Source organism: Sus scrofa, chromosome 4, assembly GCF_000003025.6.
Source record: "Sus scrofa isolate TJ Tabasco breed Duroc chromosome 4, Sscrofa11.1, whole genome shotgun sequence".
In the NCBI taxonomy this organism is placed as follows: Eukaryota; Metazoa; Chordata; class Mammalia; order Artiodactyla; family Suidae; genus Sus; species Sus scrofa.
This window is the reverse complement of record NC_010446.5, coordinates 115686739-115714231: the sequence shown is the minus strand read 5'-3', so window position 1 is coordinate 115714231 and position 27493 is coordinate 115686739. Positions and strand designations below refer to the sequence as shown.

Sequence of the window (27493 nt, the reverse complement as noted above, 5' to 3'; positions counted from 1 at the left end):
TTTCTCCATTGTATATTTTTGCCTCTATCATTAAAGATTTATTAACTATAGATGTGTGGGTTCACTTCTGGGCTCTCTCATGTGTTCCACTGATCCATATATCTGTTTTTGTGCCAACTCCATGCTGCTTTGATTAATATAGTTCTGCAGTACTGTTTGAAGTCTGGGAGGGTTATGCCTCCAGCTATATTCTTTTTTCTCAGGATTGCTTTGGAAATTCTGTTTTTTTATGTTTCCATATAGTTTGTTATTTGTTCTAGTTCTGTAAAAAATATCATGGGTATTTGATAGGGTGTGTATTAAATCTGTAGATTGCTTTGGGTAGCATGGCCTTTTAACAATATTAATTCTTTTGAGTAGCATTTAAAAGCAATCTGAAGGTAAAAACGAATTATTTTTGAGCAATGAATAATAACACTATAGATAAATCTTATTTTAAAAACATCAATTATTGTCTATATTGTATGTAAACAGTGTATTAGTTTTATCTTAAGTAATACATGAAATTCATATTAATCATATGACTCAGGAAAATGCACATTATCAAAAATGTTAAGGAATCCTCTAAGCTTTGTTAACAAAAAGTAATAAAATAGGAGTTCCCATCTTGGCACAGTGGTTAACGAATCCGACTAGGAACCATGAGGTTGCAGGTTCGATCCCTGGCCTCACTCAGTGGGTTAAGGATCCAGCATTGATGAGCTGTGGTAAGGTTGCAGAGGCGGCTTGGACCCCATGTTGCTGTGGCTCTTGCGTAGGCTGGCAATTAGACCCCTAGCCTGGGAACTTCCATATGCCGCGAGAGCAGCCCAAGAAATGGCAAAAAGACAAAAAAAAAAAAAAAAAAAAAAAAGAAAGTAATAAAATAATGAAGCTTTAGTGCTACTGAAGAGATTAATATTACCAGAATTTTGTTTTAGTAAAATTTACCACAATTTCTGAAATCTGCTTCGTTTCAAATATCTCTACTGAAAAAATGTTTTTTTTAATTGATCTGTAGTATGCTTCCACTATATTTCTCAGCAGTAAGATGACAAAATACTACATCAATTTTATAACAGTTAAAAAAACCAAAAATACATACCGGTAACATTAACATGGTACCAGGAGGACCAGGCAAACCATCAGCCCCTGGTAAACCAGGACGTCCTGGGGGACCCTAGGGAAGTAAATGAAATTATCAAAAGTAATAAATAAAACAATTAAATTTATTAGAAATAGAATTACTTTTAATGACACATGTCTACATTATCAACTTTGCATTTTCCTTTACTCCTTGGTTAATCTCCTTTTAGTAAGTATACCTAGAGTGGATGAATTTCATTGCGCTAGTTTTACATAATTTAAATAATGCACAAAGTTACTGGCTCCTCAAGGAAGGAGAAAAAGAAAAGGGAAAGGGGATTTTACAAGAAGAGTTTCGACAGACTTAACCCAAATGGTCTCTTTCACTGTGTGACCCAGGAAGTGATCTTCGAATTAAGATGCAAGCTTATCAACTCATTCTATCAGCATCCAAATAAATACCCATGGGCATTCCTGAAAAATATGCCTGAATTCAAACTGAAGAACTAAATCTAATGTATTAGGTTCATGTCAAAATAGAAATACTTAAAAATAAATGTTTTCCTTCTAATTATAACATGGATAAATGCACATTTTCTTCTCACTCTTAATAAATCAAGTTAGAAAAGTTAAAATTTGGCACTTTGAACTCATACGTTATCCAGGATAATATGGATAACATGAGCAGGTAAGAAGGATAATATGCTAAACTTATAGAATATACTTTAATTCTTTTCATCTATGTTTCATTCCTTTGTTATGAGTCCCTTTACTTACCCTCTCGCCAGGGTCACCAGGGGGTCCCGTGGGGCCTGTAGACCTGGAGGACCCATAAGACCCTAGGAAGAAACAACACATGACGAATCAGATTTCTGATTTCGTTAGTATTCAGACAAATTCATCCTACCAAAATCAAAGAAGAATTCATTTATATTTCATAAATCGGCACCTTTCTCCCAAACAATTGTCTATTTATCTTCCTATAAAAAGAGACCACAAAGGAACCAATCTATAGCTAGCGCCACTCTTCCTCTAAGACGCTGCTCTCAGGGTGGAGGCAGACATTCCAAGGAAGGACAGGAAAGGAGAACATGCCAAGGTACAGCCCCTGAGGTGGAAGACCGTACCCAGTTCTTACTAAACAAATGTTATTCATTTCCATTAGATTGCAAAAAAAAGGTTATAGGGAAATTGAAATGTAGAATCATTTATATTCTTTTATGAGGGGAAGTCTTTAAAGGCATGGTATAACATACTTATTTCAGATGAAAATAATCTAATTAATTCCCCAAAAGAAAGTGGATTTCTTACAAAATCCAATCAGTACAACTACTTGACAATAAATACACACTGATGAGCAACATCAGCCTTAGCTGTAGATGACAATAGAAGGTGGTAATCACTCCATTCAGAAGTACTGATAAGGTTATAGTCTACTTTAAATTCTCAACTCTGTTCTTTGAGATTAACTCCTTAAAAAACAAGGATGGCTTGGGTTTTTACCCATATAACTTTCATGTACAAAGTTGCAGATTAAGTTAGAAGAGTCAGAGATATTTAAACCACAAAAGTATTTTTAAAAAAATTAATTTCATAGCTCTCAAAAGACTATCATTTAGATAACCAAGTCAGAAAGTATTTCAAGGCCACCAGGTCCTCTGACCAAGCATTTACCTCTATAATTCACTACTCAAATTAGCCTAAAATATATAAATATATATAATAGAAATATTTTATCTGATTTCTAAAAATATCAAGACAAAAGTAATCTTAAAAGATTTACGTACCGCAGGTCCTGCTGGCCCTGGTGGTCCTTCAATAAGCATACCCTATAGTTAAAAAAAGACAGAGTCATTACCACAGAAATGTAATCCCTAACCTCTGATCTAAGCGGATTTAAGAAAGCACCACATCATTGCATTTTAAAGGCTGAATCTCTGTTTCTACAGGTAAAACAGAATTTTTGCATGGTTCCCGAAGGGAGGAAATCCAAAATCTGTAAACTAATTAGCAAGGAAATAAATATTCAATTAAGTAATATTAGCAAATATGCTAAGTGCTCCCCCCAAAAGAACAAAACAAAGACTTTTAACAAATTTTCCTTAGCACCCAGAATAACGCCTGGCACAAAATAATAACTTGAATATTCATCATGTTAGTGAAAGAATGAAAGGAAGTGACACCTTGGCACTTTAATTCAGACGAAGGAGAGAACAATCCAGGTTAAAGAACTGGGCATAAATATGAGCTAAGTTCTTAAATAGACAAGAAAACGGAATACAGTTTCAGGATAAGAACCCAATTCTAGAAAGTTTATGATTCTACTTCTAAAAATTGCTTTGTCATTTAAAAAGTTGGTTGTAAATTTGCATAACAGGGATAAATTTATTCTGAAAATATATTTTCAAAGACTTTGGTGAGCATATGATGTGCTTTCTCAGATTTAGGGGTAATAGAGTGAACAGATGACAATGTTCTTAGAGATACAGCTTTTTAATCTTTATCTCCCCCTCCCTTTTTTTAAAAAAATGTATGTCCTTGCAGTTTCTGAAATGATCTTCATGATCTTGAGGCAAACAGTTAAAAATACTTCCTTTAGTTCTATGCAATATTTTTCCCAAATTGCTAAGTAGAGAGAACAGCAAAATTGCTTTCAAGTAAGAATTTGCTTCTTACCAATACTCAAGTAGTAATAACAATGTAAATTTTAAAAATCACTTTTGGAGTGAATTGAAGATTTTTCCCAGTGAAAGAAAAGGAAATGAATTTTTTAAAATAATTTTTTCAATTTACTACATGATGTGATTTGGATATGAAACAAATAAGTACTATGACAAATAGCGTATTTCTAGTAACATCAAGTCACAGCAATTAGCGGAAAATCACTGGAATAGAAATTAGAGGATGTAACGTCTGGTCATGTGTCAACCACTAAACATTTGAAAGTGACTTCAACCCTTTAAATCTCAAGTTCCTTAGTCATAAAACAAGAAAATTAGACTAAATCATTGACAGCTACTTTCAAATTCCAAAATCACGTATCTGTATTTTTTGGTTTATTGAAATTCTGCTTCTCAGAAATGGCCTCCCTAACTCGCTTGCCGCAAATTATAAATTTTGGACAGTAAAATTTTCAACGGTACTACATAAACATGCATATGATTTACAGTGGTAGTGGAACATAATATAAATTGAATAATTGTACCAACTGATGTATTCACACCAGTACTTACAGGTTCAACTACTGCTGGTTCTCCTTTCTGTCCTTTTTCTCCATACGCACCATGGCCATTTATCTGTTGAGCGAAAAATTCGAGTAGCCCATCTTTAAGTAAATAAGGCCATTTAAGTATTTTTTGAAGGTGATTTAAACATCTAAGTGCACTTAAAACAGCCTATTGAAATGTCCTTGTCAAAAGAGAAATCTATTAAAGTTTTAAATACTAAAAATTTATGAAGGAAAGCATAATGAACATTAATGCTAAATCTTGAATGAGAATGAACAATTGTTTCTTAAAGACATATTATAGAAAGATAAAGGCATCTGTAGACCCTAATTATTATTCCAAACATTAGGCAAAAAATGTCATCAAATTAAATTCAATAAAATAGAGGTAGGGGAAATATGTGTGAAGGGGGACAAAAGTTAAATAATAGCAATAATGATAATAGTTAATATAGTGTATTACTGAGCATTATCAGAAGATGAAAATAAAAATAAAATTGTCTAAAAATTAGAAAACAGTCATAGTACCCAGAATGACAATGACTATGATTTAATCTTATCAATGACAAGAAAATCTGGATAAAACTCTATTGAAGATTATTCTTTCAAATGACGATTCCAGTAGTGTGGTCTGAGTTACACCTGCTGCAGATCCTCATGAGGAAGAATCTATCAAGGTGTCCTAGTAGTGATAAATATTCATCATTGTATAGGAACACAATCTATATTTTAAATCTGAAAAGACATCAAAATGGACATGATAATACTCCAAAAATAAGGCATACAATGACACAGAGCGTAATACTGACTTACGCTTGTTTCTGTAATATCTGTTTCTGCTGGAACACCTGGACCAAATTCTTCAATAGTGGGGCTTGTTGGTTTATCTTCATATTCTTTATATTCATAAAAATCATATTCTCCTAAATCTCCATCTACCAGAAGATCAGAGTCCCTGCCGTCTATTTCTTTGTTTTCATATAGTGTATCCTCCGAATTTTTCCTCTGGGAATCATAATCCTCTCCAGTTAGATATTCTTCAGTAAATACTTCTTCAACTGGATTTGGCTATTCATTTAAGTTGCAAGGAATTGGAGAACATGAAGTTTACTGTTAGTAAAGCAAAGTAAGCATTTGCAATTACAGTTTGATAGAATGTGTCAGGAAGTGGTTTAAATGCTACTCAAGCAAGTCTGAAGGCTGGGAAAAATAGCCTTTCAGAGTAATTGAAAGAAATATTTTTGTACATTTGTATGTACAGGGAAATATTGCTTTCAAAGCACACTTTCCCAACAAACTGCAAATATTCACATAGATTCAACATGTGTATTTGCTTGTTCCATTGGAAAAACTTGTTAGGTAACTTGATATTAACTTTACAGTTTAAGATTTGAATAATAAAAATATATAAATAAAATATACAGTTAAAGCTGTTTAATTTTCAGATCTCCAGAACATCATAATGAAATACAAATGCTAGGGAAAAGCCATGTAAGTTAGACTCTCAACCCCAAAAATAAAATACTAATGCCAATATTGAGATCTATCATTGCACTATTTACGCAGAGTATCTAGTGTGCAGGTAAGTGTTATATTACCAAAGAGTTCTTTAAGGTAACTAAAATATAAATTATAGTCCTCAGAAATTAAGACAATATAATAGATCACTGTACAGTCTCATAAAGAGTGGAGAATACTCAAGTAAAAAGTATGTAAACTATTACTTGATTCAAAGAGAAAAATAAATGGTATAATATTCTTTTTTCATAAATAATTCCTCATTAATAGTATAAGTCTGAATCATATTTATTATGTAATTTTGGTCATATTATGATTTGATGAGGTTCATATTAAACATTCTCCTAAAACTTTTTGAACCTCATTTTTAAATAATTTGTTTTCTATGAGACAGTGAGCCTAGATCACAGAACAATACTGAATAAGTAGTATTGCATAAAATCATGTGAATAAAATGTGATTAAATGATTAATTTAGCAATTGTTAAATAAAATGTTCAATAACCATAACATGTTTGTTTTAGACAATGAAGATATAATATCTATAGGGCATATATATTATCCAAAAGCAGACTATTACTATGTTCAAGTGAAATGAGGTAAATAAATAAACATGTAGAATCATGATATCCATTTCTGAGAAATGATTAATTTGGACTAGATGAAATAATATCTGTTCTTACCCTAAAGGGTGATTATTCTAAATTATGTGTTTGCATGTAAAGCCCATTGAGTTTATTTGCTTCATTGGGACTCATGTTACATAAATTTTCTAATGCTAACTGACTCAAGTATTCCTCATACCAGATGCGACAGGAATTTAACAGAATTAAACTAAATGATACTCTCATTTTTTCATGGCTAGAACATATGCATGATGAGAAATTCAGGATGATTTTTCTATTTGTAAACTGTATGTACTAAAACACTTTCATAAAAAGGATTGAAAAAAAGTTAAGATATATTACTTTAATCATAATTAAGTTTGCAAATGTAAATAGCCATAAAAATCCATTAAGACTATATTTTCTCAAAACGTTTGTGTCGTAAAAATGCATGATTATTGGTGAGATGGAGTAAATTCTAATTGTATCACTTGATGATACAATTTTCACATAGAGGATTTTCCTCCTCACAGAATCATGTTGTGAATAACCTTCATCACAACATGTTGAGAAGCTGCTCAGTCCCAGCAACAATCAAGAAAATGATAGCAGCCAATTCAGTCTGATCGATTTAGCATTTGCATGAAGCAGATTCATGCAAAACCTGAATTGACATTAACTTTACATGAACTGTTTTTACTAATAGTGAGCCAATGCTATTGTTTCTCTTACCTCAGTTAAAGAATAAAAACATCAGACTTTTCAGAGGTTACAAATTCTTCAGAGTGAGATTTGTCAAGAACTATTACACCTTTAAAAAACTCGAACTGTGATTCAGTGTTGTCTATGACCATTACCTCATTTGATCCAGATACATGCTGAGGAGCCTCTGTCTGGTAACTTTCCACTGTTCCATAGTTGTATTCTTGAAAATCATCAATAATATTTGCCTAAAGGTAAATTCAAAAGTAGAGCAATTAGCAAAAATTAAGGTAATCCCAAATCGACAGAAATCATGATTAAACTGGGGTATCATATTAGCCAGATGAGTATTTATCTAGTTGGGTTAGGACAATGGCTCATGATCAGAGATCTTCCAGCTTATCTAGGAGAGATCTTGATTGCTTTTTCTTTGCTACCTTTACCCCTAGCTTGGCTTTTGCTGCTGCTTGATAACTTTTCTTCTTCTTGGATGCATTTTTTTCAGATTTGGGGGGTGTAAAGTTTTTGGACTTTTCCTTTGAGTTAGTGGTCACTGTCTTCGTCTTCATTTTGAAACTGAATTTCTTTTTCTGTAAAATGTGGTGAAAGATGGAATGGAAAACATAAATAAAATGAAAAGGAAAATAAAGAGCATAGGTGAAAGGAAAGATAACCAAACAAAACGAGCATCGTTCCTTCAGGACAGCTACTGCCAAATAAAAATCACAGTTACGGGGTCATAGAAAAATGACGAATGAAAGGTTTATGATAAGTTTAGGAAGAGTGGACACAGGGAACCACAGGATGACAAACAGCAGGACACCATACACAAAGGCACTGCTTTGCTTTTACCTCAGTTTGTGCTATTGTCTCTTCAGTTACAGTAGGTGTCTCTGTTACACTTTCAGCCTCTTTATATTCTGCTTCCCCATACTCATAGTCATATTCCATTATATCCTCAGGTGCATACTACATTGCAAAGGAAAAAATATCAGGCAATTTTGTTAGTTGCAGGTAACACTACTAACAAAGTGGGAATTATGTTCTTAACTTTACTAGTAAAAGTTAAGAGACAAGGAAATGCTGTTATTTAAATGTTACTTTGCATTACAAGATGCAGTACTGTCTTACACAGAGTATATTAACAGTGACAAAGCAGGTATTCTAAGAGCGGAATAGTGGTTGGGATTGTGAGGAAACTGAAAGTGTGGAATATTAATTCAAACTTTTAATTGTTGAATATTAATTTGAACATGACAATTGCATATTCTGGCATAATTGTTAACTATTCAGTTAATTTTGATTTGTTAAAAAAATGCTACACAAGCCTCTTTTATTTTACAGTAACTTTAATAGGTACTTTTTTCATTAAATTACATGTTTAAAAATAAAAATGTGGAGAATAGTCTTCCCAAGTATGAAATAATTTTCATTTCTATTGGGAGGTGGAAAGGAAAGGAAGGAAAGGGAACAGAAGGAATCTGAAATGAGTCTATATTCCCTTCTAAATACTGGGACCAGGGAAAAGTACAATATAAATTTTTTTCAAATAATTAATTTGCTACAGACTTAAGATCAAAATGAGCACAGAATACTTGTGACCCATTAAAGGATTCAAAATAGGTGTTCATAATTAATACGTTATTTCACTTTTTACAAATACTGCTTTTTTCTATCAAAAGAGTATAATACATAGATATCTTAAACTACATAAACTTAAGTCAAATTGGAAAATGTAATACCAGATTAGTCTGTATTAAAGAAATTTAGTTGGATAGAGAAGTATGTTTCTCAACAGAGGAATGTTCAATACAGTCATTAATCCTGGATGATGAGGAAAATAATATGCTCATTTTCAAAGCCACATATCTCTATCACAATTTTAACTTTTAGAAGACTTGTAACTCGATTATAAGCTAACAAATGGAAGTTCCCAGGCTAGGGGTCGAATCAGAGCTGCAGCTGTCATCCTACACCAGAGCCATAGAACTCCAGATCCAAGCCTCATCTGTGACCTACACCATAGCTCACAGCAACGCTAGATTCTTAACCCACTGAGCGAGGCCAGGGATTGAACCTGCATCCTCATGGATAGTATTTGGGTTCGTAACCTGCTGAGCCACAACAGGAACTCCCTAATCATTGGTTTTAATCAAAATAACTGAAAATCCATTAAGGTCATATGTAACCTGTAAAAAATATTAAGCATTAAGCAACAAACTCCACAAGCTAAAAGTCTATTATATATGCCTATATGTGTATAATATATATGTATTATGTATACATACGTTTATTGTGTGTAATACATAGCTATATATATGTATACATATATTCATATTATAATATATATTTGTGTATTATACATGCATAAAAATGCATGTATATTTAGCATATATATTTTTATTATACATATATGCTAACAGAATCCTATTTGGAATTCCCTAAGTATTGTATTTGGTAAAATTTTATTTATATCTCAATTGGATCTCTTTTGGCATTTCAAAATTTCCAGAACATTCCTTTTAATCTGCCAGAAAAATAACTCTTCACCACGTCTTTGAGAACTGTGATCACTGTGTCTTCCAACAAACTTTATTAACATAGCAAGGAAATGAGCACAAATTTTACAAAGACATATGAGACAGATTCAAAACTGATCTCCCGACAATACTGTAATCTGGCCCTTAATGAAATACCCTCACTAGAGCAAACTTCTCTAGATGGTTCAGTTGAAGGTCATGTTGAAACATACAAGCATGTCTTTAATGTTCTTTATGTTCGTCAAAACTTCACTTTGATTAAATTAATTTAAACCAATTCATAATTTTATCTGTTTGGTATTAGTTTCATTATCATTGAATATACATGTGAAGAACTTCAACAAAGCTTTATTCTAATTAGAATTTGGTAAATTAGAAGAATGCTCATATATAAGACACTGAATATTTGTGTTTCTTCATGCCTCTGCAAGTAAGATATAATGTCACCTATTTCTAGAAAAGTTAATGTAAATATTAATCAAAGGCATCATTAAATAAACAAAACAAACACTGAAATCAGATACATGTTAAAATACATTACTGGAAACTGAACAGTGTGTAATGAATAATTTTTATGTAGTTATGGTCACCCTTGTTGGAATAAGAAATAGTGGAATTATATAATTCTCAGCTGGCAGCTTGAAGTAAAACATGAAAGAAAATATTAGCCATTCCAATTTACGCTTTGGAATTTTAAAATTAAGCAGACTTTTCAGAATCACGTGCATCTATAGTGAATTGTAAGATCATAAGACAATATATAAAGGCATAAAGGACTGGTTGTAAAAATGGACAATTTAAATGTATCTTAAATATAGCCTGGCATTCAAAGCAGCTGATTAACTTCGCTATCTTTATATCATGTTTTCTTTTTCTTATGGGAGGAAATATCTTTTCACCTCCATTATTTCCTCCTGTTTAAATTATTTTCCACATGTAGAGCAATCAGAGTAGCTGTAGCTGTGGAATAGTGAAGGAAATAACATGCTTACCTCCATAGGCATTAAAGAACATCTTTTTCTTAGAGTCATTCTGGAGTCAGTGAGAAGTATCACTGCTTCCATTCTCCTTATTTCTTTATCTAAACAACACCCCCCTTTCGGTGATTATTAACCTGCTTAGAACTTTGCTGCTCTACATGGTGCTTTAGACCTTATTTTATGAGATAATTCTCCCTTCTTACTATGGAATTTGGAGGTGCTTCAAAGACAAGTAAAGAAGAGAGAAATAGTTATAATCAATCAGATGAATATATGCAAAGAGACATGCAAAGATGGAATTATTTCCACTATGATCTGTGAGTTGCCAAGCAAAAGTTAGTGTATGCGAGAAGAAAAAAACTTCTTCTAGAAATGTGAAGTATATTTTTATCTAATTTGTTAGGTAGAAGGAAGGCATCATTTAAATCTGTGCATTTATGAGACTAGAATATATGATAAATATTGAGTGCAAAAAAGTTTAAGATAACACATTTCTTTATAAAATATTGCTTTTCCTTTGCTTCTTTTTTCCTTTTCCATACTTTATTTTTAAAATGTCAATGTCTACTATATATAGGGCATTATAGTTTGTGTAATACATTAAGAAAGAACCACATGTAGATTTAACATCTAATTTCTTATGATATGAGGATAATTTAACTCGACGGGAAAATCTCAAAACCATTGTACCTTTAATACTAGTTACTCTTCTATATAAATGGCATTGTGGAGGTTCAGGTAGAATTATAGTTTAATATTTTAAAATATATCTTTGTTATATATTTCAATCTATGATGATGATGCAATATTGTGCCAAACACAAAAAAAATTGAATCTTAAGATTGATTTAAAATATGTTTTTTGCAGGACATGAATAACACAAAATCACAAGTCGAAGAAAGCACAACTGAGTTAATTTATAAAATAAATTGACATATTTATTAATACAAATTAGAATAATAAATATGCGATTGTCACAAATTTATTAATGGAAAATTAAGTAATATGAGGTACGATGTGTATGTTTGATGCTCTATATTACACTTTGCTTTGAGTTCTTTAACTACTGGTACATAATATTACATTTCCATTTCGTATAGGTAGAACATCTGTAGAACAATTATTAAAATGTGTATTTATAATATATTAATATTATGATATAATGATATATTAAAAGCTAGTACAAAAGTAATATAAGAAGAGCTCACTAATTCCATTAACCAGGTTTTTTTCACACTAGTTTAGAATGGTTATCTTATTATTGAAGTATCAATGTAATTTAACGGTGGGAAAAAAAGTGACAGCTAATTCTTCAAAAATGGCAAGTTTGCTTTTAAATTAATTTAAGATAAAAATGGTTAAAATATTATTTTGCTTTTAAATAACTCAGCTTACCTGATATAATAGCATTAAAATACAGGAATAAAACACCTTAAGGTGATATAATAAGAATGCATACCTTCATTCTTCCAAAAATCAGAGCCATATCTGTCACCTAAAAGAACAAGCCTTATCTTTCTTGAAACAGGAGCAAAATAAATCTCATCAGTCATACTAAATGCTACAAATTTTAATACTGAATCATCACATAATCTCAAATATAAAAACACTAAACCTGATGGATATTTTACCTATCCTCTTGGAATTCAGACTCTGTTTTAATCAATCATAAGGGAACAAAAAGAATAAAGCACTTGAGAACTGTGAAATGAGCAAACACAAATATCCAAGTAATCTTTTTTCTCTCATATTAGCTTTCCTGTCAGCTTAAGACTTTAATCCTGATTAAAAAAAAAAGACATTAATATTAAGTCATGGAAAAGATTAGTGCAAAAGTGTTCACTATCATACCTTAAAAAGAAAAGTAATGTCAAAGAAATATTTCAAGCACTTATTGGCACCTGATAGTATATTAAAAGTCAAGAAGTAAGCTATTTGTGTTATTTTCAAACCTGAGGACAGTCTTGATGTTTTTAAACTTCCACCCCCACCTTCTAAAATTTAAAACTCTACATATATTTGCTGCCAACTAAAAACTCAATTCCTCCCAGTGTTTGTGTTTTAATTTTCATAAAATCCACATTAAAGAATCTTATGTAAAAATCTGTGTAAAGGGTACACTGTATTATATTTTTTGTACTTTGGGATATTCAAGCTTGATAAAATTGCTATGACTAACTTAGATATGTGTATTTTTGGTGTGAGAGAGAACAGAGAAAAATTTTATTATGGTGAATTTTCTTTCAAAAATAGCCTGGAAGAATGGTTTCACACCTGGGTTTCAAATAAACTGACATAATATTAATCAAAGTGTATGAATAGTTTTAGTTATGCAATCAGATTATACTGCTTTTCATTCCATTGCTCTTTGTATCAAATTCTGTGCAAGAAAAAGAAAACATATTTCATTGTAGCCTAGCCTTATAAGAAATGGAAAAAAAAAATTCCTCTCAGTATTCAACATGGTCTGAAAACTTTAAGATACCACTAATGCCCCTTTCTCATCTGCATGAATTGCCAAAGCCTGGAGACATGGCAAATACACCAGAAAATAGTCACCCTTGTCTTGAGACTGTTTTAATTATCCAAATGCAAAGGTCAAAAATATATCACTGAGAAATTATCTTGTTTCTCATCTCCCCCCAAATAAAACATGCTCCTATATACATTATAGAAGTGAGGTATCTCTATTTTTAGGAAATTAACAAAATACTTAAGATGGAAACAAACACTAAAAATCTTTATATTGTCTTAGAAATATCAAAACAGTATTAAATACAAAATATAGTTCAAATAAAAGTGAATAAAGAGAAATCAGCCTCAAAACTTCAAACCTGGAGTTCCCACTGTGGCTCAGTGGTAACAAACCCAACTAGTTTCCATGAGGACGCAGGTTCGATCCCTGGCCTTGCTCATTGGGTTAAGGATCTGGTCATTGCCTGAGCTGCAGTGTAGGTTGCAGACACGGCTCAGATCCAGCGTTGCTGTGGCTGTGGTGTGGGCTGGCATCTGTAGTTCTGATTTAACCCCTAGCCTGGGAACTTCCATATGCCATGGACGCGGCCCTGAAAGAAAAAAAACTTCAAACTTACATCCCAACTATTGAAATGAGAAAATGTGCCCCAATATTAGGGTCCTCACCTCATCGATCTGAGGTTCCTGAGCCTGAGCAGCCTTGGGCGCTGAGGAGTCACAGTCTGGACTGTAATGCTCGCAGTAGTCATATGCCGCTTTGGGGTCACCTATGATCAACAACTGCTGGATGTCCCCCTGCCAAGGAAACAGATGTGGATGTAGTCAGCATATCTGAATACACACATATCCAGAGCAAGATTTATCCAAGATACTGCGTAGTTCATTTTTAAATATCTGAGACAGAAAATCACTTATATTTCAATTTTAAAAACAATCCTATAAGACTGTGAAAGAAATTCACATGTTTTACAAATACCAGATGTTAATATTAAGCTGTTATTCTGTTATATTGTGGTTCAGAGAATCTATATCATATGTATCTGTTTATTAAAACTTGATTATACTGCATTCACATCTTACTATGTATGGAATAAGATAAATAAAATTAGAGTAATAAATTGATTTCAAGGAGTTCCCACCGTGGCTCAGTGGTTAATGAATCTGACTAGGAACCATGAGGTTGCGAGTTAGATCCCTGGCCTTGCTCAGTGGGTTAAGGATCTGGCATTGCTGTGAGCTGTGGTGTAGGTCATAGACGCGGCTCAGATCCTGCCTTTCTGTGGCTGTGGTGTAGGCCAGTGGCTACAGCTCCGATTAGACCCCTAGCCTGGGAATCTCCATATGCTGAGGGAGCAGCCCAAGAAATGGCAAAAGACAAAAAAAAAAAAATAAATAAATAAATACATAAATTGATTTCAAAAAGTAAATAAGATTTAAAAACAGTAAATACATAAAAGCAGTCACATATTTCCAATATTAAAAAACTAAAGAGTTCGATTAAATTATTTTTATGCAAATTTATAAATGAAAATATAGATCCAACTATTGAGTTCTATTAGAGGAATCAATGTCAAAAGAAATTCCTACTTACAAATATGAATGAGAGAAGCAGAGAGAGACTGGAAAATTCCAAATTATAAATTAAAAACCATGAGTTTGGCATATTTTTATTAATAAATGGAGCACCTAAGCATATATTAAAACTCATTTAGAAGTCTGAACAAACTTCATCAAAATAAACATTAGAAATAATTAATAGTAGGGTTATCTAAAGAGTTTTAGTTTCAGGAAGTTCTAGAAACTGTGTAAACAAGGAAAATCAAATAATTTGCTCTTGAAGCCATTCAAATATTTCCACGTGGGTCTAATTTGACATGAAACTAATTTGATATAAATCTATGGGTCATGACAATACCCACTAAGAATTATACTCAGGCAGGAAGAATATTGGGTTAATATTGATTTGAATTTATGATTCAAATCCCTGTAAGTTTGAGCAATGGGTCTGACTCACAGAACTCCTGATTCCATTTTGAATAATTTCATATTTCAGCTTTCTCTATATCTGATGAATAGAAGCTATTTAGACTCGGATGAAAAATTATCATTATCAAAAAATCTCTAACACTGAGTACTAGGAAAGAATCCATAGCACTTGTATATCACAACATTCATTTATTCATCAATAAATGCAGATTGAGAAAGTATAGTACGCAAGACGTTGAACATGGTACCATTGGAGGTGGAAATGTAAATTTGATGTAATCCTTGTCCTTTGGAGAGTGCAATCTAGTTAAGATTTAAAACTAATAAAATGGAGAATTCAATTTATAACTTGACAAGATATAAGCAAACTCTTGTGAAAAAAATGCCAAGAAAAGAGTATAAATTATTTAACTCCAGCTGCCAATTCTTTATTAAATACTGTGGTTACTATCTGTGGTGTGGTAGTTATTTTTTCTGCATTGCTCTTTCTTCTGTCTAAAAAGGATTGTATATTCTTAATCTTAAAATTATCATATATTCTGAGTCACGAATCTGTATTTTCATTTCTACCACTTTTTTAAGATACAATTCACGCATGGAATTTATTCCTTGAAAGTATACAATTTAGTGTTTTTTAGTTGACTCACAGAGTTTTCCATCTATTAACAATATCTAATTTCAGAAAACTATCATCATCCCTAAAGGAAAGACCACAATCATTGGTAGTCGCTTCTTATCTGTCCCTCTCCCCAGGCCCTGGTACCTGGACATTTCATATAAGTGGATTCATATGTCATGAGGCCTTTTGTGATTAGCTTTTTTCATTTATCATGTTTTCAAAGTTCACCCAAGTTTTAACATGTATCAGTACTTCATTCTTTTTTTGAAATAACAATCCACTGTATAGACATACTATATTTTGTGTATCTACTCATCAGTTACTGGAGATTTGAACTGTCTCTACTTCTCCACTTACTAGCCATTTGGCTATTTGTTTTGTATATGTCTTATGCCTTTTTTTGTTATAGTATGTCTCTATTACTACCTTCTTTTGTGTTAAATAGCTATTTTCTAGTGGATAATTTTAACTTTTCTTTCTTTTACTCTATTTTAGAGGGCTTTATTTTTAGTAATTACCCTGAGGGTTACAATTATCATCTCAATTCATAACAACATTTTTCAGATCAATATCAACTTAGCATCAGTTTTGCATTATACAAACATTTCTATTCCCTCTTCCTCTGCTTTGTAATATTATTGCTATACAAATTGTATCTTTAAAAATATGTCATCAACATAATTTTATAAATTTTACTTTATGAAACTGTATTTTAAAACAGGTAAGAGAAGGAAAGTGCTACAAACAGTAACAGTCAAAATTTGTACTGTTTTTATATTTACTATGTTGGTACTTTTGCCAGTGTTTATTTCTGTCTGGATTTGAGTTACTGTCTAATGTCCTTTCACTTCAATCTAAAGGACTCCTTTTTTTACTTCTGGTAAGGCAACTCTACTTATGATGCATTATTTGTTTCTGATAAATCTGATGTTTTAATTTCTTTATGTTTGAAGGATAGTTTTGCGTAATATAAAATTTTTAGTTGACAGTCTTTTCTTCCAGAACTTGGACTATGTCACCCCACTGTTTTCTGCACTCTGTGGTATTGGACCAGAAATTAGCTGTTAATTGTAATGAGAATCTCTTTTTTTTGTTGTGAGTCACTTTTCTCTTGCTGCTTTGAAGATTCTCTCCTAGTCTTTTGTCTGATTATAACACTTTGGGTGTGGATTTGTACAAGTTTACCTTACTTGCAATTTGTTGAGATTCTCAGATTTATATGCTTTCTATCTCCTTTCTCTCCACGTATTCTGGGACTTCTTTTTTTTTTTTTTTTATGTGTTTCTATGCTTGATGTTATCCCCCTGGTTTTTAGCGGCCTGTAAACTTTTTTCAAGTTTATTCTTTTTTCTCTTTAAAGTGAGTAATCTCAACTGATTTCTCATTTTAGAAATTTTATCTATATTTATATTCTCTATTTGATAAGGCATCATTCTCATACTTTCATTTAGTTCTCAAGTCATGGTTTCCTTTAGTTGATGATTTATTTAACATAGTCATAATTGTTGATTTAAGTCTTTGATAAGTCCAAGATGGGCACTTCAAGAACAGTTTCTATAGAGTTGTTTTTCTTTTGTATGGGACATACTTTTCTGATTCTTTGCCTGCCTCATAGGTTTTTGTTGAAAGTCAAACATTTTAAATCTCACCTCTGAAAATTAGATTCCACCTACTTGTCTCCTTGGGGCCTTTTCTTTATTGTTTGTTTGTTTGTTTTGAGTTGTTTTTACTTTTTGTTTGTTTAATGAACTTTTGAAGTAATTATATAAGTCAAGGTCCTTTGCCACCTGTGTCCACTGAAGTCTCTGATAAGTTAGGTTAGTGATAAGTAAGTGCCTGACAATTTTTTAAATATCTTGAACTGGTAAATATCTGTTTGCCAAGAGGCTTTGCATGTGTATTTTAGTGTGAACATGCCTTCAATATTCCAACATTTTACAACTCTGCCTTAGCTCTCATTTCCTGCTGTACAGATCCTCAAGGTCAGTGATGTTTGAGATATTGGAGTCTCTTCAGGTCTTTCCTGGACATGCACACAGGCCTGCTAGTTCCCCAAGAATATATCGAAGCTTTTCAGTGCCTTGTATAGACATATTATTTCCAAACTTTTTATCTTTAGTGTCTTTGTCTGACCCTTGTTTGCTTAACATCCTATTATTTAAATGAACACTACCAACTACTTGCTAAAGATCTGGAATGTCACACTAGAAACATAAAAATGACCAAAACTGAAATGTCAAAAACACATATCCACCAATAAAAATTTCATTGGTGGATATGAATGATATGATATGAAAGACTGCAATGTTAAGTCATCCTTGAGATAGATTTTGTTGAATTCAGAAATTTCTCCACTACCAGATTTGGCTATATTTCTTTCAGTTATTTAGTCATTTCATTCAATCATTCATTCAAAAAGTGCTTTAAAAGGGTACATAACAGGTTAATATGTTCAGAATGTACACAAATAAGGAAACATCTACTATATTTCCCAGTAAAACATGAAATAAAGCAGAATCAGCAAAAACCCTTGCCAAAACAATATGGTTTACAATGGTCATACTGTTACTAATATTTCCAACCTCAAAATGATTTATGTTTATGTTATGAGATAGCACAGAAAATCAAACAAATCAGATTTTTTTCCTTTTCCTTTTTTGTCTTTTTGCCATTTCTTGGGCCGCTCCTGTGGAATATGGGAGGTTCCCAGGTTAGGGGTCTAATTGGAGCTGTAGCCACCAACCTACACCAGAGCCATAGCAACACAGGATCCAAGCCGTGTCTGCGACCTACACCACAGCTCATGGCAATGCCGGATCGTTAACCCACTGAGCAAGGGCAGGGATTGAACCCACAACCTCATGGTTCCTAGTCAGATTTGTTAACCACTGTACCACGAAGGGAACTCCCCAAATCAGATTTTTTTCTGAAATTTTTTCAAGGCTCTTTTTTGTAATAGTTAGAATAGACTATAATATTTCTTTTATGCCTACTGATTTTAAACATGCTCAGAGTAAATGAATATAAATTAAAATTTACTGATAACATTTTTCAAACACTAACTGATGAGTTTAGAACACTGAGTAGCCACAATTGAATTTTTATAATTGAACAATAACTAATTCATTATGCCATTTAAAAAAGACCGTTGAGTATACCTTGCATCATTGAGGGTTTCAATCAGAAATGTTGATTCCTGAATCCCAGTTTTGCCATTAATTACTTGGAGTTTTGCAAATCACTCACCCTAATTCATCATTTGTAAAATAAATGCATTTAGAGATATCTAAGGTCTTCTCCTGAACAAAAAATTCTAGAATACCACACATAACTTTTAGAAAACATAATAAACTAAATGAAGCTTTTGCTGAAACATAAAAAAGCTGCCTATCATACTGCATATGGTATTTTTAGTAGTATATTTTTCAGAAGAATACTGGTTTCCTGGGTACTTACTCATCTAGTTAAGGTACTTCACTTCATTAAATGAAATCATGCCAACTTTTCCACTATAAATTCTTCTTTCAGGTGTTAGATATTCAACCATAAAATATACTACTGGAGAGAAACTGGAAAATTCAGTTAAAAACCTAAAGTACTATTTTTCCCACCAGGAATGTTATAGTGTTTTATGTTAATCATATGACATATTATGAGACAGTCTGTAGATAAACAAAATCATCCTGACAGCCTGAGTGAACTATAAGTATTTAGATTCAAGAGTCATAAAAATTTCCACAGCTGTAAGAGGATGAAGTTGCCAAGTAAAATTGACATCTGCTGCATACAATGTATGAAAAAGACATCCTCCTCCTCTATTGATCTACAAAGGCAAATTTAAAGTAGAGCCTTGCAATCTATAGCCATGTTAACTATAGTACTTGTATAAATCTAGAGGAGGGAAGCGATCAAATGTAAAGAAAACTGAATAGAAAGTATCTATAAAGATGAGGTTCTTCCAAATGTCACATGCATTTCAAAAGATCCTGCCACATTTTTACCAAGACCAATTTTATAAGTAGTACCATATCCTTTCAAAAGTAAAATATAATGCACATACTTAACAATTTCTGTTTGTATATACATATCTATAGTAACTGACTTTGAGGCATAGCTATGTCCATTTTCTGTGTTCTGAATGTAGTTACATGAAATATAAAATTTAATACACATTAGTATTTAGTGTGTATTTAGTGTGTACTTAATGTATTTAGTACACATTAAATCTTACATATGCAAAAAATGTGGCTTTTTGCATACGTAAGAAATAACATTTATTGCAAACAATGTTACAAGAAATTGATCTAATGTCTCGGGTCACATGTCAATGTGTCAATATTAAATATCTGCACTTTAAGATTCAACTCCTCATCCTGTGTGGCGTCAACCAATGCTTGGGTGAAGTCAGTTCCCGGCCAGAGCATCCACTGAATTGTATAGCATAGCAGCTGATTCCTGAGAATGAGCAACAAAAAACCAGGTTTGGACCAGCTGCCATGTTCAATCCCTCAAGGCTTTTAATTCCACTTTGAATCTTAGAAGACTTAAATTTTTAATATTAAAGCTTGGATGTTCATTATATTCTAAGAGAATAAGTTACTTCTGGTAATATCTGGAAAAGAATCCAAATATTTACTGACTATGTATCTCACTAAGTTTCCAAAGTTTTTAGAATTAGAAATTTCAACTCCTCTACACCTAGAGAAAAATCACATGCTGCAACTGTATTCAATAAAATCATCTAGCCTCCAAATTTCCCAGAGCACATGCTTAACTCCATTAACTTCAACACGCAGGTATCTCAATGGGAACAAATGCTTTCACAAATGCTTCTTGGAAAAATATTAATTATATGTTGTAAGCAAACGGGAATTAGGTTGATCAAGAAGACAGAAAAATAGCATTAAACAGAAAAAACATCTTAAACAAAACTCCGGATGTGTGAAATTGACAATGTTGGAAAATTATATATAGTACTATGTAGTTGGAAGTAAGGCTCTATATGGTGATCATTAGGGTTGAAAGTGGAAGAGAGATCAGAGCAAGGAACCAATTTAAGAAAAGCATTGTGTGTGAACTGAACCCTTCAAGTTACAGAGTGTAGTTCGAGGACTTGGAACCATGGTGTAAACTGACCAATACTGTATTTTACCAAGATCACTATGACAAGTTAGGGGAGGATGATTTGAAAGCAGTCAGTGTGGAAGCACAGGAATCAGTTAGGAGAATCCATTGTGGTTAAGCCTTGAGAAAATAAACTTAATGGAATGGAGTCAAGGATACATATGGGGTTTATTAGTGTAAAATATCTGTGAGAGTTGGGAATAGACTCGATGCTGATGATGGAGTGGGATGGGAATGGCAAGAAGAGAGGAAAGAAGTGCTTTAGAGAAGAGTGGAAGGTATTTCTGCAGCTTCTGGTATGAGCAAGGGTAGGATGGCAAAAACATTGACTCAGTTGAAAACATAATAAAAGGAAAACAGTGTGGATCGAACTCTTAAGTCTATGAAGTGAAATGATAATTAATGATTATTTCCAGAATACATTCAGTTTTTCTTTCAAGAAACTTGCCTTTACCCACTTTTGAATTGTACTCCTCTACATGCCACCTGTCAGATTATATCACTGAAGCCAAGCCAAGTCATAAGCATCAGTAAGAATCAGCAGAAATTTTCCCTGCAGCCTGACAGCCCATACTTCTTTCTGTAGCAATTTATACTCATTTTTTTTCCCATTGAGACAAAATAAACTTGCCTAGACTTAGTGTTATGGGCTGACTTGTGTCTCCCCAAATTCACATGTTTAAGTTCTAGCCTCAGAATCTGACTGTATTTAGAGATAGAACCTATGAAGACAAAAACAAGATTGCGTGAAGTCATTATGGTGGGCCCTAATCTAGTGTTATTGGTCTTTTTTATAAGAAGAGAAGATCAATACACAGACACCACAAAGGGAAGATCATGTGGAGACCCACGGAGAAGATGACCACCTACAAGCCAAGGTGAAGGATGTCAGAAGAAAATCAACCTTGCTGACATCTTGATCTCAGACTTCAAGCATCCAGAACTGTGAAAAAATTAATTTCTGTTGCATTAGACATTGTGGTATTTGGTTATGGCAGTCCTAGAAAACTAATACAGACTGGTTAATATTAGTTTGTTTTTATTTATATCTTGCAAGTATTATCTTTATAACAGAACAAAAAAGGGCAAGACAAGTACTTTGGTTTGTTTGTAACATGAGTGATTTCTCACTATGTCCAGGGATGGGTACTAAAGGGATGCTGTGGAAATACTGGCAGATTTAATTTGGGAAATAGCTAGAATTCAGGGTAATCATTAGGGTATAATACCTAACAGTATTACCATGTGTAAATACACTTCAGGCACAGGAAGTAATAGGAAGTAAGAATGATTTAAAAAAAAAAGGATTTGACTCAAGTATAAATATGGAATTTGAAGGGAAGAAGTTTTTAAAGAGCTTTATCAAATTCACTATACTAGAGTTCATACTGAGTTTAAATATCCATTTATTTGATTATTTACAATGGACTTTCATTATGGTAGTAAAAAAGTTAAAACAATTTCTGGTTGTACCATTAACTCCTTAATAATGAAATTATATTCTATTTCATGTCAACAATAAAAAGAAAAAAGAACAGAAAAAAATGTTTTATCATATCAGAAACATAGATATATAAAGTCAGAATGATATATATTTTGTAATCTGTACTTCACTGTATCTGTTCATAATAATATAAGTCAAAAGTAAAACAACACTCTTAGTTCTTTCTTAATTTAAGAAATCAGGAGTTCCCGTCGTGGCGCAGTGGTTAACGAATCCGACTAGGAACCATGAGGTTGCAGGTTCGGTCCCAGCCCTTGCTCAGTGGGTTAACGATCCGGCGTTGCCGTGAGCTGTGGTGTAGGTTGCAGACGCAGCTCGGATCCTGCATTGCTGTGGCTCTGGCGTAGGCTGGTGGCTACAGCTCCGATTAGACCCCTAGCCTGGGAACCTCCATATGCTGTGGGAGCGGCCCAAGAAATAGCAAAAAGACAAAAAAAAAAAAAAAAAAGAAATCACATGCAAACATTTAAATTACAAATCTTAAAAAAACACTGAGATGATTCTCATATTACAAAAGGATTTTTCATTTCGAATTTCCATTAAATGATTAACATTTAAAATATGTATAGGAGTTCCTACACCTTGGCACAGTGGGTTAAAAATTCAAGAGCAGTGGCTTGGTTCACTGCAGAGGTGTAGGTTGGATCCCCTGCCTGGTGCAATGTGTTAAAGGATCCTTTGTTGCCAAGCTGTGACATGCCACACCTGCAGTACAGGTCACAGCTATGGCTCAAATTCAATCCCTGGCCTTGAACTTTCCATATGCTGTGAATGCAGCCATAAAATGAAAAAGAAAAACGTATAACCAAAATTTGATCCCTCCCAACAATAAAGTCATCTGATACTTTTTACAAACATCTGTTGTTCAAAATAATACAACTGAAGGTAACATTTAGAATCTATAAAGAGAATTTTAAAATAAAATGAAAATCATTTTGAGATTTTATCTTTAACTTTAGAAGAAACAGTATTTGTATGAAAGGAAACATTATGCATCATTGAATATTTTGAACCTGTATTTTAACACAGACTCAAAGAACAAATTCACATAAGTAATATCAGTATAAAGGTCAAATATGGTCTTTGCAAGCAGGTATGACTTTTAATGCCTATCATACAAAGCTAATAACAGAATTTGACATTTACTTATATTTCATGGCCTTTGACTTGGCAGTAAATTTTGAATCTATTTTTAAAGTAATTATCATCTTTTGACCATGAAAAGAAATGACAGACTCTTTTCATCATTTCACAACGAGTTTAACAGTTGAACTGTCACATTTGCTCCTTTAATCCAAACAATTAAACCAGATATTTGGGTATCATTTTTTTAAATATCAGTTTAGCATCACAATTTTTATTACCTCTTTTTAATTTAAGCCTAGAGAAAATGTCTACCAAGGGATGAAAATAAATCATTGGAAGTAGCACTTTTATACATTCATCATTCTAGTTTTATATGCAGTGATACTGCCCAGAAATAATATTTTAAAATACTTCTTGATGTCTACTCTGTTGAACTCCTCTACTATAATAAATGATATATTTCTTTAATGATTTGAAGTTTTATTAAAACAAAATTGGCCATTTTATGAAATATACAAGTCTAAGAAGATTTTTTAAGATGCATTTATATTGTAAAGTAATTGATACACCTTTTACTCATTTTTAATTTTGAAAAAAAAATGGGTTTTTTTTAGTGTCAACATGAAAACTTCTTTGGTCACTTCAGAATACAGACAGCTTGCACATATGTCTATTGAACAGTGAAAGGTGCAGGTTAGCGGGTTATGCTCTCAGAGTTGAAAGAATTCCCTATTGAAATGAGAGTATTTGGAAAGAACTATACTTTCTGTCAAAGGGGAAAAAAAAAAAAAAAAAAGCAAACCTGTTACACAGCATTCCTATTTCAGGAGGTACTTCATGCCTTAAAATTTTAAGACAAGCTACATTTTTTCCCCAACTAAATAGTTTCTTAAAAATAAAACAGCACAAGTGATACATAATTTTATTAATAGGTACAGATATATATATTATAAGTCAGATAATAAATGTATTTCTCCTATAACATTTAATGGTAACTTACACAGAAGTTTGACAGCCACATAACTTTCATAATTCTTTTCCCTGACTGTCTACTAATCAGTCATCTATACATCAGCACATGTTTATTTAGGCAAAGTAACATGCTGATTCTATAGATAAGCAAAGAGAAATTAAGAGGGATCCAGATCCTACTTTCAGATAGTGTATAACCCAGTAAGGGAGATTAATTATACACAGATGTAATATATAAGAAACATATTTCCTTAGTACTTGCTGTATTCCAATAAAGAAAAATAAATAAATAAACTGAGGTGGCAGGGGTGGGGGGATTAGACAGTTTTCATCTGGGAAAATCAAAGGAATGATCTAGAAAGACCTGGCATAAATAAGAAAATTATTGAGAAAGTGTCTAGTTTTTCTGTTTAATATAAAGATACTTGGGGCTCCCTGGTGGGCCAATGGTTAAGGATTAGCATTGTCACTGCAGTGACTCAGGTCGCTACTGTGGCGCAGGTTCCATCCCTAGCCCAGGAATTTCTGTATGCTGTGGACATGACCAAATATATAAATAATTATTTATTGGTATTTTTATTGGCTTCCCGAATCATAATCATTTATACTGCTCTCTCTTACCCCATGCCTAAAGAATCTGGCTCCAAAACCCACATCATCAGACTGCCTTGCAGGTTGGTTTCCAGCACGGACAGTGGAAGTGACCACCAGGAGTTTGAGAGGTGGGAAGAGAAGGAGGTTGGTTAGTTTCTCTAACACTGTCCTGTCTGTCACAGCAGTCTGAGATCCTACCCACTTCTGCCACTGTCAGGAAGCACTTTGGCAGGGCTCCAGCTTTCACTGTACCTCTATTTCTGCCTCTCGCCCCTTTAGCCCTTGGAAAGGACATGCTCCTCACCAGGTAACTCTGCCTCCTTGTTCACACCTCCTAAATCACCTAAGTAGAAATCCAGTTTCCTGATGGAAACTACAGTGAACTCACAGGAAAAGTTAGAGAAAGACCATACCAGAGGGCCCTCAAACAGCAACTGGCATGTTCCTTTTTTGTCTATATTAAGTTTAAGGATTCAAACATATCACTGTTCAGGAAGGTAAACTTTCTCTACTAGATGACACACAGTGTACAGTCTGTGCTCCTCTACTTAATAAGCCAATCTATACTGTTTAGTCATTCCCACTGGAATGTAAAACTTCATTTGGAAAGACATGTCTGTTCTGTTCTCCAGTGTTTCCACGGTTCCTTGAATAGGCCTGCACATAGTAGGCATGTAATAAATATTTGTTCAATAAATAGATATCTAGGCAATTAATTTATTCAGTACTAATAAGACGATTTCAACAACTGTAAATTAAGAACACTATTATTCTTCTTGTATTTCCTAAAGATTCTTTAAAAATTAATAGCTACTTAAGCAACTTTTGGAGTGTAATGTGTACACAAATATAAGGTATAATTGTTATAGTACTTGAGGCCAATTAAAGAAGAACACAACTTTGAGCTGCAAACTTCTACATATATCTACAGACACTGTAAATTTAAGAAATGCTGCTGGATAATCATTTGTAATCATTCCACAAATAAATTCCAAAAAAGTTGAGTTTCAGGAGACTTTAAATCATTATTCTATAAGTAAAGCCCATGAGGAAAAAATAGAAGGGAAAGAAAAATATATTTAGCTAAGCAATTTCCAGAATGTGCCACTGTAAAAGTAACAGTTTAACAAAAGTATATAATGTATCCGTAAGATATAACCTGGACACTAACACTTCTGTTCAAGTTGATATCAGAGCTTTGTTGAAAAGCATGGTGGGTCTTGGTAGAAGTTTTTGATTGTATATCCAGGAACAAGACTGACATTAAATTTTAAACATGGCATAACATCCTCAGAAAGTAGAGATTATCAGAGGATTAGTTGGAAAAACAACAACAACAACAACAACAAAACTATGCTTCCTATCTACTCAGACTTCTGAATTTGCCAAGGCATTAACTCACATCACAGTTTTTTTCAAACATACTGTACAGTTAATGATTCTTTCTGAACTATTTTTTTGTGGAAAGGGAAAGCTGCCAAAATGCTTAGAATTTTAGTTTAACTGAAAAATGAAACAGATGAGAAAAACCACATAATCACAGACAGAACTGCTACCCACACAGTCTTTATATTTCACTGTGTCCCAAAATCAGCTTAAGAAAGTAGTTTTAAGTAGATGAGAGGTGTTCCTATATCACTTGAATGTACTAATAATTCAACAACTACTTACCAAATGTTACAGAAAATGCTTAAAGGTGTATAAGACACTACCACGAAGGGCACATATTTATCTTGTCCTTTCTAACATACATTCCTTTTTTTTTTTTTTTTTTTTTTTTTTTTTTTTTTTGTCTTTTTGCTACTTCTTGGGCCACTCCCACAGCATATGGAGGTTCCCAGGCTAGGGGTCGAATCGGAGCCATAGCCACCGGCCTACGCCAGAGCCACAGCCAACGCGGGATCCGAGCCGCGTCTGCAACCTACACCACAGCTCACAGCAACGCCGGATTGTTAACCCACTGAGCAAGGGCAGGGACCGAACCCGCAACCTCATGGTTCCTAGTCGGATTCGTTAACCACTGCGCCACGATGGGAACTCCTCTAACATACATTCCTACTGAAAGATAAGTATCAATGTAGTTCTATTACACAAGAAAAATAAAAGAAGAAAAGAAAACATGATTTTTAAAAAAATGGCAACAGATCTTGCCTCCTTCGTCCTTGTTTGGCAAGATGATAGCCCTTGAATGAGTAAGTACTAGAAAGTATATCTATTTCATCCATCAAAAAATAACTTCAGGCACTGTTCTAGACTCTGCAGCTACAGTACAAAGCCTCAGCTTTTTTAGAGCTTACATTCTTGAGAATAAACAAAATGCGGTATCAGAAAGTAAAAGCTGTTGTAAATAAAATAAAGCAGGATAGGAGACGTTTTAGAAGGCAGGATGTTATATTCCAAAATGTGATCACGAAAATTTTTCTGATAAAAGAATGCTGAGACAAAGGCACCTGTGGAACTAAGGAAGAAAGAAATTCATAAAGTTATCTTGCAGAGAG

The 27493-nt window shown here is 33.1% G+C and overlaps 1 protein-coding gene across 1 annotated transcript in view; it reads right to left on the bottom strand.

The window, feature by feature from the left end:
* COL11A1 (collagen type XI alpha 1 chain) overlaps window positions 1-27493 on the bottom strand; it is a 203299-nt gene that overhangs the window by 127448 nt on the left and 48358 nt on the right. The window contains 9 exon segments of the mRNA XM_001929372.7: window positions 1085-1159; window positions 1843-1880; window positions 1883-1904; window positions 2853-2894; window positions 4299-4361; window positions 5105-5359; window positions 7271-7363; window positions 7968-8084; window positions 13777-13905. Of these exon segments, the coding sequence (XP_001929407.6) occupies window positions 1085-1159; window positions 1843-1880; window positions 1883-1904; window positions 2853-2894; window positions 4299-4361; window positions 5105-5359; window positions 7271-7363; window positions 7968-8084; window positions 13777-13905 (834 nt within the window).